The 15,823-nt window shown below is 40.8% G+C and overlaps 1 protein-coding gene and 1 non-coding gene across 2 annotated transcripts in view; both read left to right on the top strand.

Annotated features, from left to right (window-relative positions):
- Positions 1-15,823, top strand: part of LOC133577478 (synaptonemal complex central element protein 1) — a 33,564-nt gene that overhangs the window by 3,881 nt on the left and 13,860 nt on the right. The window contains exons 2-4 of the mRNA XM_061931348.2: positions 441-497; positions 10,450-10,524; positions 10,595-10,642. Of these exons, the coding sequence (XP_061787332.2) occupies positions 441-497; positions 10,450-10,524; positions 10,595-10,642 (180 nt within the window). The remainder of the gene's footprint in view (positions 1-440; positions 498-10,449; positions 10,525-10,594; positions 10,643-15,823) is intronic.
- LOC133577608 (U8 small nucleolar RNA) lies at positions 6,876-7,006 on the top strand. Its single transcript, XR_009811752.2, has one exon. It is a non-coding gene; the product is annotated as a U8 small nucleolar RNA (small nucleolar RNA).

Below are 15,823 nucleotides of genomic sequence, written 5' to 3'. Positions count from 1 at the left end.
CGCTGCGCTGATGCTGCTGCACTGCTGTTTTTTTAAGATGGCTGCTTAAAAGCAGGAAGCACCAACGTGCCCACACAATGCAGACAAGGTAGGTACACTAGACAAAAGTCTTGGGACACTTCAGACTACAAGTAGACAAAAGTATTGGGACACTTAGGACTAGCACCTGCCAAATACGCGGGCCCGAACAACGCTGCTTGCAGCTTTAATTTCCTTTGTTTTCAAAACCCCGCTTCACCACAACGTGTCACCACTTCCGCTCGTAGCGCCTTCAAAATAAGAGCTCAAGGCTTATACTGTATAACAGCTTATAACAGGAACTTAACATCACATAGAGGCAAGTCCATAAAAAAATAGGTTACAGTTATATTGTTATTTTTGTAACATTATGCATGTTTTGTATGAATATATAAACGATGCATTTCACTCCACTGCTCCAGCGGGTGGAGGCCTGATCCAGGAGCCGCTGAAGAACAAACTAAGGAGGCTGCAACAAGGTGACCTGTCACATATTTTAGTGCACGTTTAAATCGTACAAATGTTGTGTTCTTATCTGATGATCCCAGGGCGTTCAATCGATCTATCTGACGGTTTGTTTTGTTATGGACGGATTGAACTCAGCAGCGACACCTGCCGGCCGAACACCGACACGACAGCTGGGTTGTACACTACTTCCACTGTTTTGTCGCCTTTTGTCTTTTTTTAAACTAACCAAAAGGGCAATGATTACGGCAATTTACGTTATTTGGTGTATACTTACATAATAAATATAAAAAGTACGATCAATCAGTGAGTAATCCAAGGATAAAATGTTCGGCTGAAAACCGGAAGTAGAATCCTGCATTTTCTTCTTCGGTGGTTTTGATTGATTGATTGATTGATTGATTGAAACTTTTATTAGTCGATTGCACAGTGAAGTACATATTCCGTACAATTGACCACTAAATGGTAACACCCCAATAAGTTTTTCAACTTGTTTAAGTCGGGGTCCACTTAAATTGATTCATGATACAGATATACTGTATTATGATGATAGTATACAGGTAAAAGCCAGTAAATTAGAATATTTTGAAAAACTTGATTTATTTCAGTAATTGCATTCAAAAGGTGTAACTTGTACATTATATTTATTCATTGCACACAGACTGATGCATTCAAATGTTTATTTCATTTAATTTTGATGATTTGAAGTGGCAACAAATGAAAATCCAAAATTCCGTGTGTCACAAAATTAGAATATTACTTAAGGCTAATACAAAAAAGGCATTTTTAGAAATGTTGGCCAACTGAAAAGTATGAAAATGAAAAATATGAGCATGTACAATACTCAATACTTGGTTGGAGCTCCTTTTGCCTCAATTACTGCGTTAATGCGGCGTGGCATGGAGTCGATGAGTTTCTGGCACTGCTCAGGTGTTATGAGAGCCCAGGTTGCTCTGATAGTGGCCTTCAACTCTTCTGCATTTTTGGGTCTGGCATTCTGCATCTTCCTTTTCACAATACCCCACAGATTTTCTATGGGGCTAAGGTCAGGGGAGTTGGCGGGCCAATTTAGAACAGAAATACCATGGTCCGTAAACCAGGCACGGGTAGATTTTGCGCTGTGTGCAGGCGCCAAGTCCTGTTGGAACTTGAAATCTCCATCTCCATAGAGCAGGTCAGCAGCAGGAAGCATGAAGTGCTCTAAAACTTGCTGGTAGACGGCTGCGTTGACCCTGGATCTCAGGAAACAGAGTGGACCGACACCAGCAGATGACATGGCACCCCAAACCATCACCCAACCATGCAAATTTTGCATTTCCTTTGGAAATCGAGGTCCCAGAGTCTGGAGGAAGACAGGAGAGGCACAGGATCCACGTTGCCTGAAGTCTAGTGTAAAGTTTCCACCATCAGTGATGGTTTGGGGTGCCATGTCATCTGCTGGTGTCGGTCCACTCTGTTTCCTGAGATCCAGGGTCAACGCAGCCGTCTACCAGCAAGTTTTAGAGCACTTCATGCTTCCTGCTGCTGACCTGCTCTATGGAGATGGAGATTTCAAGTTCCAACAGGACTTGGCGCCTGCACACAGTGCAAAATCTACCCGTGCCTGGTTTACGGACCATGGTATTTCTGTTCTAAATTGGCCCGCCAACTCCCCTGACCTTAGCCCCATAGAAAATCTGTGGGGTATTGTGAAAAGGAAGATGCAGAATGCCAGACACAAAAACGCAGAAGAGTTGAAGGCCACTATCAGAGCAACCTGGGCTCTCATAACACCTGAGCAGTGCCAGAAACTCATCGACTCCATGCCACGCCGCATTAACGCAGTAATTGAGGCAAAAGGAGCTCCAACCAAGTATTGAGTATTGTACATGCTCATATTTTTCATTTTCATACTTTTCAGTTGGCCAACATTTCTAAAAATCCCTTTTTTGTATTAGCCTTAAGTAATATTCTAATTTTGTGACACACGGAATTTTGGATTTTCATTTGTTGCCACTTCAAATCATCAAAATTAAATGAAATAAACATTTGAATGCATCAGTCTGTGTGCAATGAATAAATATAATGTACAAGTTACACCTTTTGAATGCAATTACTGAAATAAATCAAGTTTTTCAAAATATTCTAATTTACTGGCTTTTACCTGTATACTATCATCATAATACAGTCATCACACAAGATAATCATCAGGGTGTATACATTGAATTATTTACATTATTTACAATCCGGGGTGTGGGGGGGTTAAGTTTGGTTGGTATCAACACTTCAGTCATCAACAATTGCATCATCAGAGAAATTGACATTGGAACAGTGTAGGTCTGACTTGGTACATATGTACAACAAGTAGTGGACATAGAGAGAGAGAGATCAGAAATTATAAGAAAAAGTGACTACATTTGATTATTTACATTTGATTATTTACAATCCGAAGAGGTATGATGAGGAAGGGAGGGTGTTTGTTTAGGGTTGAAGTTGCCTGGAGGTGTTCTTTTAGTGCGGTTTTGAAGGAGGATAGAGATGTCCTTTCTTTTATACCTGTTGGGAGTGCATTCCACATTGATGTGGTATAGAAGGAGAATGAGTTAAGACCTTTGTTAGATGGGAATCTGGGTTTAACGTGGTTAGTGGAGCTCCCCCTGGTGTTGTGGTTATGGCGGTCATTTACGTTAAGGAAGTAGTTTGACATGTACTTCGGTATCAGGGAGGTGTAGCGGATTTTATAGACCAGGCTCAGTGCAAGTTGTTTTACTCTGTCCTCCACCCTGAGCTAGCCCACTTTGGAGAAGTGGGTAGGAGTGAGGTGGGATCTGGGGTGGAGGTCTAGAAGTAATCTGACTAGCTTGTTCTGGGATGTTTGGAGTTTAGATTTGAGGGTTTTGGAGGTGCTAGGGTACCAGGAGGTGCATGCGTAATGGAAAAAGGGTTGAACGAGAGTTCCCGCCAGAATCTTCATGGTGCTTTTGTTGACCAGAGAGGAGATTCTATAGAGAAATCTCGTTCGTTGGTTGACCTTTTTGATGACCTTGGTTGCCATTTTATCACAGGAAAGATTAGCCTCTAGAATGGAACCTAGGTAGGTGACCTCATCCTTCCTGGTGATAACAATGTCACCCACTTTCATAGTGAAGTCACTGACTTTCTTAAGGTTGATGTGGGACCCAAACAGGATGGATTCCGTTTTACCCAAGTGTATGGATAGCTTGTTGTCAGCGAGCCAGGTGCAAGTTCTACAGAGTTCAGCACTGAGGATTTTCTCCACCTGTGACTTGTCCTTGTCTGATACCAGCAGGGCCGAGTCATCCGCAAACAAGAACAATTCAGTCGCATGCTGATGACAAGTCATTTAAAGACAGTAAAGACCCTAATACACTGCCTTGGGGGACTCCACAGCTTACTGAGAGGGGGGGACACGGTGTCGTTCAACTCAACCACCTGTTCCCTCCCCTCCAAGTAAGATTGCATCCAGCTCCATGAGGTTTTATCAAATCCGATTGCTCTGAGCTTATCCAACAGTATAGTGTGGTTCAACAGTATAGTGTGGTTAACGGTGTCAAAGGCCTTCTGAAGGTCCAGCATGACCATGCCCACGTCTACCTCATGTTTGATGTGGTCGCTCAGATAGAGAAGGCATGTGTCAGTGGAGTGGTCAGTTCTGAAGTCAGATAGAGAAGGCATGTGTCAGTGGAGTGGTTAGTTCTGAAGTCAGATAGAGAAGGTATGTGTCAGTGGAGTGGTTAGTTCTGAAGTCAGATAGAGAAGGCATGTGTCAGTGGAGTGGTTAGTTCTGAAGCCGGATTGGAATTTGTACATGAGTTTATTAGTGGCAAGGTAACTATCGACCTGTTCATAAACTATTTTTTCCATTACTTTGGAAATGGAACTGAGAATAGAAACAGGTCGGTAGTTGCCAGGTTCTAATTTGCTTCCTTTTTTAAAGAGGGGAGTTACTCTTGCTATTTTGAAATCTTTTGGTACTTGGCCTTGAGTAATTGAGAGGTTTATTATGTGCGTGATGATCGGGGCAATGATGGAGGCAGAGTCCCTGAGGAATCTGGAGGGGATATTGTCAAGGCCGGTGGCCTTGTTTGGGTGGAGCGCGCTCAATTTTTTAATTGAGACCATTTCTAATTTGAAATCATTGTTGGATACTCCTAGCTTTAATGTGTTCTACACCAAAGCGACCAGAGTGGTGGGACAGCTTGTTGACAAGAGTTGTGGCTATGCTGGTGAAAAAGGCGTTAAGTCTGCTTACTACCTCCATTTTGTCTGTAATGAGGGAGTCACCCTCCTTGATGTTGATGTTGGTGAGTCTGGTTTGAAGTTTCTGGCTGCAACCAGTACTGTATTTCCGTCTCGGTTGTGTGTTTTTATTCTTTCTTTTTTTTAAATAATCACATTTTAGTACACATTTAAATATTTTAATCGTACAAATGTCGTGTTCTTCTCTGTTGATCTCTCTGAAAGTAAACAGGTTTTTAAAAAGAAAGTAATAGTTTATCTGAGTCTGTAAATTAGTTTGCTTGTTGATGATTTTTGTTTGTGTAGTTATATTTGTATGGTAAGTAATATTCTGTGACTGTACCGTATTTTCCGCACCATAAGGCGCCCTGGGTTATAAGCCGCGTCTTCAATGAACGGCATATTTCAAAACTTTGTCCACCTATAAGCCGCCCCGTGTTGTAAGCCGCATCCAACTGCGCTAAAGGAATGTCAAAAAAACAGTCAGATAGGTCAGTCAAACTTTAATAATATATTAAAACCAGCGTGATGTGGGCGCGCATGGAGTCGTATATCAACATGGACGGAGCTGCGTGAAAAAAGCCACCCAGCCTCTTTGCGTAAACTTAAACTTACCTTAACCACTCGCTCATCTTTTCTTCATCCATCCCTTCGAGTTAGCTTTTATGATGACGCCGGCTGGAAAGGTCTCTTTTGGCAAGGTCTTCCTTTTGAATATCACCATGGGTGGAAGTTTCTGGCCATTAGCATGGCAAGCTAGAACCACAGTGAAGGATGACTTCTCATTCCCTGTGGTGCGAATATTCACCGTACGTGCTCCCGTTGTATCCACAGTGCGGTTCACAGGAATATCAGTTGCTGTGAAATAGTAATCCGTGTGCGGATGGAGAGATTGCGTCTTTTCATGAACCGGATCCCTGTCGCTTAGTAGGAGCCATTTTGTGGTCTTTACAGATGTAAACACACAAAGGAAATGAAACGTACGGTGATATCCGCGCGCTTTTTCTTCTTCTACGCGGGCGGGTGGTTGCTTACAGTAGAAGAAGAAGCGCTTCCTGTTCTATGGGGGCGGGTGCTTACCTTGGCGGTTGCTTGCGTAGAAGAAGAAGCGCTTCCTGTTCTACCGGGGAAAAAGATGGCGGCTGTTTACCGAAGTTGCGAGACCGAAACTTTATGAAAATGGATCTTAATATTTATCCATATATAAAGCGCACCGGGTTATAAGGCGCACTGTCAGCTTTTGAGAAAATTTGTGGTTTTTAGGTGCGCCTTATAGTGCGGAAAATACGGTAAATTGTTTGCTTGTTGATGCTTGTATTTGTTTCTGTATTGTGTAGTTCTAATTATATGCTTTCACTTGTAATTGTATTGAGTTTGTGGACCCCAGGAAGACTAGTGGGCTGTTGTGGCAATTAATAAAAATAAAAATCAAATCTGAGGGCGTTCAATCGATCTATCTAACGCTTTGTTTTGTTATGGACGGATGGAACTCAGCAGCGACATCTGCCGGCTGAACTCCGACACGACAGCTGGGTTGTACACTACTTCCGCTTCCGCTGTTTTGTCGCCTCTTGTCTTTTTTAAAACTCACCAAAACTGCAATTTACGTCGTTATTTGGTGTATACTTACACAACAAAGAAATATAAAAAGTATGATCAATCTCTGAGTAATCCAAGGCAAAAATGTTCGGATCAAACCCGGAAGTAAAATCCCGCATAGTCTTCTTCGGTGGTACTGTATTTCCGCCGCGGTTGTGTGTATTTATTCTGTCTTTAATCAAAATAATAGCCAACAAAGTTAATGTTTCTGATAGCTGAGAGTTTTATTAGGGATTAAATGAATGATCCATACGTGTTGGGTGGATAGAAGCTCCGTCCTGGGCTTCTGTAGTGAGTGTCTTCACTGTGCGCCAATGAGAAGCACGCTTGTGATGACGTCATGCGTCATTATGCACACATCGCTGCGATCCGAACACGAAATGTGAGCTTTTAACTCGCATCTCCCAGCATGTTTGCCTTCTGCTTCATCTGGTGAGAGCATGTACGCTCATGCACCATATATATATGTCAAAAGGAATGTTGCTATGGTGTAACCGCGACTTTGTTGGTTGTGTTGTGGAGGATAAAGTAGCTGCTGTGACTGACAGAAGGCGTCACCAGTGAGGTACATCCTTACCTGTTACTCCAGCAATGGAGTTTCAGAACATGATGAATGGAGATCATGAGATATGATTATATCTTCCGCTTGCAGAGAAAAGCAACACTCTGCAAGACCCATTCTGAACCCTTTTCAAAGTGTATAAAATCAAATTTACCAGGGTATAAGGTACTGTGACCAGAGGTGGGTAGTAACGCGCTACATTTACTCCGTTACATCTACTTGAGTATCTTTTGGGATAAATTGTACTACTAAGAGTAGTTTTAATGCAGCATACTAGAGAAGGAACGCTACTTTTACTCCGTTACTTTTATCTACATTCAGCTCGTTACTCGCAGAGGTGGGTAGAGGAGCCAGAAATTGTACTCAAGTAAGAGTACTGTTACTTTAGAGATTTATTACTCAAGTAAAAGTAAGGAGTAGTCACCCAAATATTTATTTGAGTAAAAGTAAAAAGTATGTTGTAAAAAAACTACTCAAGTACTGAGTAACTGATGAGTAACATACACACACATATCATATATATATATATATATATATATGTGTGGGGAAAAAATCACAAGACTATTTCATCTCTACAGGCCTGTTTCATGAGGGGGGGGGTACCCTCAATCGTCAGGAGATTTTAATGGGAGCATTCGCATACCATGGTTTATATAGGGCACAGAGTGGGTGGGTACAGGCTGGCCTAGGGGCGTGGTGATTGGCTCATGTGTTACCTAGGAGGTGTTTCCGTCTGTGGCGGCATGCTGTTACAATTTCGCTGCGCTTGTTGAGGGATGACAGGTCTGGACGGTAAATAATAAACAGTTTCTCTTTCAAGCATAGGTTGCATCTTTTATTACCACTATTGTAAGGTGTGCTGGATGCAAGAATTTGCCATGTTATTGAATATTCAACATTATTGTCTTTGAGGTCCCAAATGTGTTTGCTGAGTTCTGTGGTATTTTGCAGGTTTTGGTTCCTGAAAGAAGCCTTGTGATTGTTCCATCTGGTTTTGAATTCTCCCTCGGTTAATCCTACATATGTGTCGGATGTGTTAATGTCCTTGCGTATTACCTTAGATTGGTAGACAACTGATGTTTGTAAGCACCCCCCGTTGAGGGGGCAATCAGGTTTCTTTCGACAATTACATCCTTTGTTGGTTTTGGAGTCGCTCTGTCTGAGGGCCGACGGCTCATTTGCAATTGTTTTGTTGTGGTTTGAGATGATTTGTCGTATATTGTTCATGCAGCTGTAGCTCAATTTAATGTTGTTCTTGTTGAATACTTTTCTTAGGATGTTGTCTTTGGGAAAGTGTTTGTCAATCAGATTGGGGAATTTGTGTCCAATGTTCGTTGAGACGTTTTTGCTGTATGGGGGGTTGTACCAGATGATGTCGTTCCGTTTTCTGTTCTTTTTTGGCTGGTTTCCTGGCGTGGGTTCATAGGTGAGGGTGAAATTGTATCCGCTTTCATTAATATATATATATATATATATATACATACACACACACACACACATATATACATATATATATATATACACACACACATATATATATATATATATATATATATATACATACATTGATATATACAGTATATAATTTATTTATTTATTTTTTGCCGTTTTTGTTTACATGTTAATAGTGTTTTAATGAATATACATGCATGTTTAACACATATAGATTCCTTTCTTTCATGAAGACAAGAATATAAGTTGGTGTATTACCTGATTCTGATGACTTGCATTGATTGTAATCAGACAGTAGTGATGACAAACGTCCACGTTTTCAAATGGAGGAGAAAAAAAAGTTCCTCCTTTCTGTCTAATACCACATGAAAGTGGTTGGTTTTTGGCTTCTTATTTGTCCAGCTTCCATATTCGTTTTTATACACTTTACAAGAAATACATTGGCGGCAAACTCCGTAGCTTGCTAGCTTGTTTGAACAGGCTTTCGGAGACTCTTATTTTGAAAGCGCAGGCGCGATGGAGCGGCACTTTTATTGTGAAGACAGGAACTGTGCAGTCAGTCTTTAGGCTTTTGACGGAGTGTACGGTTGAAATAAAAAATGGTCTTTTTTCCTTCACACTTTTGATTGATTGATTGGAACTTGTATTAGTAGATTACACAGTACAGTACATATTCTGTACAATTGACCACTAAATGGTAACACCCCAATACGTTTTTCAACTTGTTTAAGTCAGGTCATGTGACCACCTGGCTCTGTTTGATTGGTCCAACGTCACCAGTGACTGCATCTGATTGGTGGAACGAAGTGAAACGTCACCAGTAAGGCAGGCACTATGAAGGTCTGTCTGACAGACCAAAACAAACAAAGCGTGCATTAACAGATCGATAAAAATTAGTAGCGAGTAGCGAGCTGAATGTAGATAAAAGTAGCGGAGTAAAAGTAGCGTTTCTTCTCTATAAATATACTCAAGTAAAAGTAAAAGTATGTTGCATTAAAACTACTCTTAGAAGTACAATTTATCCCAAAAGTTAGTCAAGTAGATGTAACGGAGTAAATGTAGCGCGTTACTACCCACCTTTGGCTACTCGCTACTAATTTTTATCGATCTGTTAATGCACGTTTGTTTTGGTCTGTCAGACAGACCTTCATAGTGCCTGCGTTTCAACAAATACAGTCACTGGTGACGTTCACTCCGTTCCACCAATCAGATGCAGTCACTGGTGACGTTGGACCAATCAAACAGAGCCAGGCGGTCACATGACCTGACTTAAACAAGTTGAAAAACTTATTGGGGTGTTACCATTTAGTGGTCAATCGTACGGAATATGTACTGTACTGTGCAATCTACTAATAAAAGTTCCAATCAATCAATCAAAAGTGTGAAGGAAAAAAGACCATTTTTTATTTCAACCGTACATCCCGTCAAAAGCCTAAAGACTGACTGCACAGTTCCTGTCTTCACAATAAAAGTGCCGCTCCATCGCGCCTGCGCTTTCAAAATAAGAGTCTCCGAAAGCCGGCGCAAACAAGCTAGCAAGCTACGGAGTTTGCCGCCAATGTATTTCTTGTAAAGTGTATAAAAACGAATATGGAAGCTGGACAAATAAGAAGCCAAAAACCAACCACTTTCATGTGGTATTAGACAGAAAGGAGGAACTTTTTTTCTCCTCCATTTGAAAACGTGGACGTTTATCATCACTACTGTCTGATTCCAATCAATGCAAGTCATCAGAATCAGGTAATACACCAACTTATATTCTTGTCTTCATGAAAGAAAGGAATCTATATGTGTTAAACATGCATGTATATTCATTAAAACACCTTTAACATGTAAACAAAAACGGCAAAATAAATAAATATAAATTATATACTGTATATATCAATGTATGTATATATATATATGATATGTGTGTGTATGTTACTCATCAGTTACTCAGTACTTGAGTAGTTTTTTCACAACATACTTTTTACTTTTACTCAAGTAAATATTTGGGTGACTACTCCTTACTTTTACTTGAGTAATAAATCTCTAAAGTAACAGTACTCTTACTTGAGTACAATTTCTGGCTACTCTACCCACCTCTGACTCTGACAATGGTGTGATCTTCACAGGAAAATGCACCGTGGAAGACGACATCGATGCCAACAATACGATTTCCGAGTCCCTGCTGAAGGAGTTGGACACATGTAAGACACGTCATCAAATGTCGGACCATATATGTTTGGTGTTATATCAAGTATGTTTCTGTCATTTCAGTGCAAACAGAATCTCAACTACTAGAAATAAGTCATCAAGAAAAACAAGGTATAGGATATATGTCTCTCTCTCTATTTATATATATATATAGAATAGAATAGAGTTTTAGTGTCATTATTACAGTGAACAGGTTCAAAGAACAACGAAATTGGAGCAGATCCCCTAAGGTGCATACACAATAATATAGTAATATAAATAGTAAAAAAGAAGATATATATCTATTAGAGATGCGCGGTTTGCGGGCACAACCGCGGATTATCCGCGGATCGGGCGGATGAAATTTAAAAAAATTAGATTTTATCCGCGGGTCGGGTCGGGTCGGGTCGGGTCGGGTCGGGTCGGGTCGGGTCGGGTCCGGTGGTTGAAATAAAAAAAAATTAGATTTTAAATAGATTCAGGCGGGTGGCAGTTAAACCAATTGGTAAATATATATACATAGTTAAATGTTGTTACCCACATACGAAAAACGAGCAGGCACCTGCAGCATATGCCACAACAGAAGAAGAAAAAGAAAAAGAGATGGACACTTTTACGGAGCGGAGAAGGGACGCCTCGCCGAGGCCCCTTCCCCCGAGAGGGCCCCACCGGGAGCCGTAGCTGAGGCGATCCGCGAGAAGGGCCCGACGCACGTCCAGGGTCACCACCGCGCCCACCGCACCGACACCCCGCCTCGTCCGCCTTCGCCGCGGCCGGCGTCACGCGCAGCAGGTAAGCAGCTTACCTGCCCGCCACCCCCGTGGCCGGGGGCTCGTAACAGGGGTCACTCCGCGCGCTCCGCCCGCGCAGCTTACCTGCCCGCCACCCCTGTTGCCGGGGGCGCGTAACAGGGGTCACTCCGCGCGCAGTGCGCTCACGAAAGGGGTGGGGCTCACCCTGGTTGATATAGACAGCAGCTAGACGGTGGCCATGGAAGTCGGAACCCGCTAAGGAGTGTGTAACAACCCACCTGCCGAATCAACTAGCCCTGAAAATGGATGGCGCTGGAGCGTCAGGCCCATACCCGGCCGTCGCCGGCAGCGAGACGCGCTTGGAGGTGCGCTCAGCGCGGCTCCCATATGATTGCGCACTGGTGTGCGTCTGGGTCGTGACAGCGTGGCACGCGAATGTCTGTGCTGCATTGGATCAGTCTCCTTTCTTTAACAGGCAAAAGCTTTATAACCTCACTAATGCCTTGCATCGTCTATATTAGATATATAACTGCGGGCGGGTGCGGTTCTGATCAAATGTTACATCGGGTGGATGGCGGATGGTTGACGACTTTCTGATGCGGTTGCGGATGAAATAATTGCCTATCCGCGCATCTCTAATATCTATACATATGTATATATCCACACACATGCATATATCCATACATATGCATATGTACACATATATACATACATACATATATATGTATACACACACACACACACACATATATATATATATATATATATACACACACACACCGTATTATTCCGAGTATAAGTCGCTCCGGACTATAAGCCGTACCGGCCGAAAATGCATAAAAAAGAAGGAAAAAAACATATATAAGTCGCACTGGAGTATAAGTCGCATTTTTTGGGGACATTTATTTGATAAAAGCCAACACCAAGAATAGACATTTGAAAGGCAATTTAAAATATATAAAGAATAGTGAACAACAGGCTGAATAAGTGTACATTATATGAGGCATAAATAACCAACTGGTATGTTAACGTAACATATTATGGTAAGAGTCATTCAAATAACTATAACATATAGAACATGCTATACGTTTACCAAACAATCTGTCACTCCTAATCGCTAAATCCCATGAAATCTTATACGTCTAGTCTCTTACGTCAATGAGATCAATAATATTATTTGATATTTTACAGCAATGTGTTAATCTTTTCACACATAAGTCGCTCCTGAGTATAAGTCGCACCCCCGGCCAAACTATGAAAAAAACTGCCACTTATGGTCCGAAAAATACGGTATATTTATTTTTTTAAAGTAGCTTGTTTTCATCAAGGGAGTAATCACTCGCGACAGTAATAAAATAAAAGTTTGGTCAGTAAATCAAAATGTACACCCACACTGACACTTGATGACAATTACTTTGAAATATTGACAATAATCTAAATTGGTGTTTGTAAACGTTCCACAAGGTGGTGCCATTTCCCCATTTTTTGACAGTGACGTCACTATGTGGCACATCCGAATGCTACGTTAGCTTTTTTTATACCAACGGCTACAGAGAGATTTATCCTTAAAAGGCAGAACCTTGCTTTCCAAAGCAGAAGGTATCTCCAGGCATACGTATGCTGCTATTTCTTTAGATGTTAACCAAAACATATGTAAGACTATTGACAAAATACTTGTTGACTACCATGAATTGATTAACGTGGACCCCGACTTAAAGAAGTTGAAAAACTTATTGGGGTGTTACCATTTAGTGGTATGGAATATGTACTGTACTGTGCAATCTACTAATACACATTTCAATCAATCAATCAAAAGACTTTATTTGGAAAAACAAAATTCATTATACTAAGAAATCTGTTATAATGAACAATTACAATCAGGCAGGGGTGGGACCAAGTCATTGTTTTGCTAGTCACAAGTAAGTCTCAAGTCTTTGCCCTCAAGTCTCGAGTCAAGTCCCAAGTCAAGACTGGAAAGTCTCAAGTCAAGTCCCAAGTCCTGCATTTTGAGTTTCGAGTCCTTTCAAGTCCTTTTAAGCACCGACTAATATATTTACACAGATTGTGTACGCTTTTAAAATGCTGTATTTATTTATTAAAACAAGTGCATTTGAAATTGCAGGGAAAAAAATAGTGGTGACATTGCACTTCATAATAGCACTATTAACCAGTCATTTTAAACATTTAACTCATTCCTTTACAGAATAAACAAAACAAGTGCAACTGTACTTATTTGCACAAAAGTGTTAACATTGTATTTCCATGGCATATTGCATTGTAACTAGTTCCACAGCAGTTTCTATCCTGTTCTTACCTTATCTCATTGATCTCATCTCATACTGTATGTGTGTTGATGTGTGCATACACATGAAAAACATAACAAATACATGAACAAAACAATGAACAGAGTTGTACTTTTTAGATATCAGGGCCCTATGCAATATGTACACATATTCTTAATATATTATAAATTTTAACTGACCTTTATTTGACTATGTTTGTCTTTTTGTAGGTGGCTAAAATACGCCGTGCTGCTGACCGCCGTCTAACGTTACGTTACTGTGTGTGATACATTGACTAACGTTACGTTACTGTGTGTGATACATTGACTAACGTAACGTTACTGTGTGTGATACATTGACTAACGTTACGTTACTGTGTGTGATACATTGACTAACGTAACGTTACTGTGTGTGATACATTGACTAACGTTACGTTACTGTGTGTGATACATTGACTAACGTAACGTTACTGTGTGTGATACATTGACTAACGTAATGTTACTGTGTGTGATACATTGACTAACGTAACGTTATGTGTAGGTAGGGCTGCAGCTAGCGATTATTTTTCTATCGATTAATCTATAGATTATTTTTTCGATTAATCGGTTAATCTATAGACTATTTTTTTTCGATTAATCTATAGATTATTTTTCCTTTTACCGATTATTTTTTTTATTTAAAATGAAGAGGAAAAAATAAATGTAGGCCAGTTTTTTCAAAAGGCATGGCTTTTATTTACAAAAAAAAAAGTATGGCCACTCAGTCAACATTGACAACAACATGACAAAATATTCTGTAACAATGTAAACATTTAAAACTTTTAACATTTAACAAAATTAAAAGTAGCTTATTTGCTTTTTAATGTGCAAATATAAAAGTAAACATCCAGTGCAAATCTTAATATTCTGGAATAGTATAAGCATTTAAAAAGTAAAAGTATTGCTTATTTTGCTTTAAAATGTGCAAAAATAAAGATAAACATCCAATACAAAAAAGTGCAAAACGGAAATATTCTGTAACAAGTGTAAACATTTCAACAAAAGTAAAAGTATTGCTTATTTGCTAAAATGTGCAAAAATAAAGCTAAACATCCAATACAAAAAAGTGTACAGTGTAAACATTTCAACAAAAGTAAAAGTATTGCTTATTTTGCTTAATTACACAACAATGATAGTATGATTAAAGTGAAAGTTAATTGTTGGTTTGTACATAGTATATGTAACTGTTAATGTTGTAAAAGGTATTTGCACAACTAATTAACGTTAGCGTTTGTGACACGTCTTGTGCCGTGGGGTTCTTTCAGGACCGACAGACTGAACGCCAGACGGCTTTGCCAGGTTTACAATCTTTTAATTTTACACAAAGTCTTTTCTCTTCCAACTCTTTTCTCTTTCTTTCCTCGCCTTTCAGCTCCTCTTGCTCGCTCGCTCGTCGTCCCCTGTCTCTTGCGGCGTCGCTCCCGGCGCGCCCCGCCTCGCCGCTCGCTCGCCGCCGCCGCCTCTCCACAGCGTTAAAGAGGAGCGCGTCTTTTTAAACACTGAACAGGCACGCCAAACGCGCCTCTCAGAGCAAACGGTGCTTTAGTTTATGAATTTACAACGCAGATGCAAATGACACATTCATGTTTTTGTGTAATAATGACAACGTATACGCACGCGGACGATTGACTTGTTGATGGTGATGGCAAGAACGCTGTCGGGGGTTTTCTTTTCAAATGTTCGTTCATAGCCGTTGTGCTGCTATGATAGGCCATTTCCGCTCGACACAGTGTGCATACAACAACATTATTAGGCCGTTTATTGAAATACTCCCACACTTTTGGCGTGCTTTTTTCCCCTCGCTCGCATCGTCTGCTTTGCGCTCCGCCATGACAGTAGTGTGACGTAAATATGCGACGCGCCGACGCACAAAAACGGCGTCGACGTATTTACGTAACCGACGACGTCGACGACGTCGACTACGTCGACGCGTCGTTTCAGCCTTATGTGTAGGTAACTCATGCAACCCTGCTTAAAAAAAATCACTTGACAAAAAGTATGAATAAGGTAGCGAACTGCAGTGGACGCAACAGATAGCCGTGTTTGCAATGACGTTATAACCATAGGCATCTTATAAGACGCGAGCAATTTGGCCGCCATCTTGAAGTGGTGATGAGGAGCCGGCGAGCAGCCTAAACTGACAGTTGACAGGTAGAAAACAAAGATGGTGTTCAGCGTTTTCTTGCTCAAATAAGCAGACTGTTGAAAATAGTAATCGGGGGATTACTTTTCACAAGTAAG

This window comes from Nerophis lumbriciformis, linkage group LG37, assembly GCF_033978685.3.
Source record: "Nerophis lumbriciformis linkage group LG37, RoL_Nlum_v2.1, whole genome shotgun sequence".
NCBI lineage: Eukaryota > Metazoa > Chordata > Actinopteri > Syngnathiformes > Syngnathidae > Nerophis > Nerophis lumbriciformis.
The sequence above is the reverse complement of the archived record's forward strand: the minus strand, read 5'-3'. Positions and strand labels throughout refer to the sequence as shown.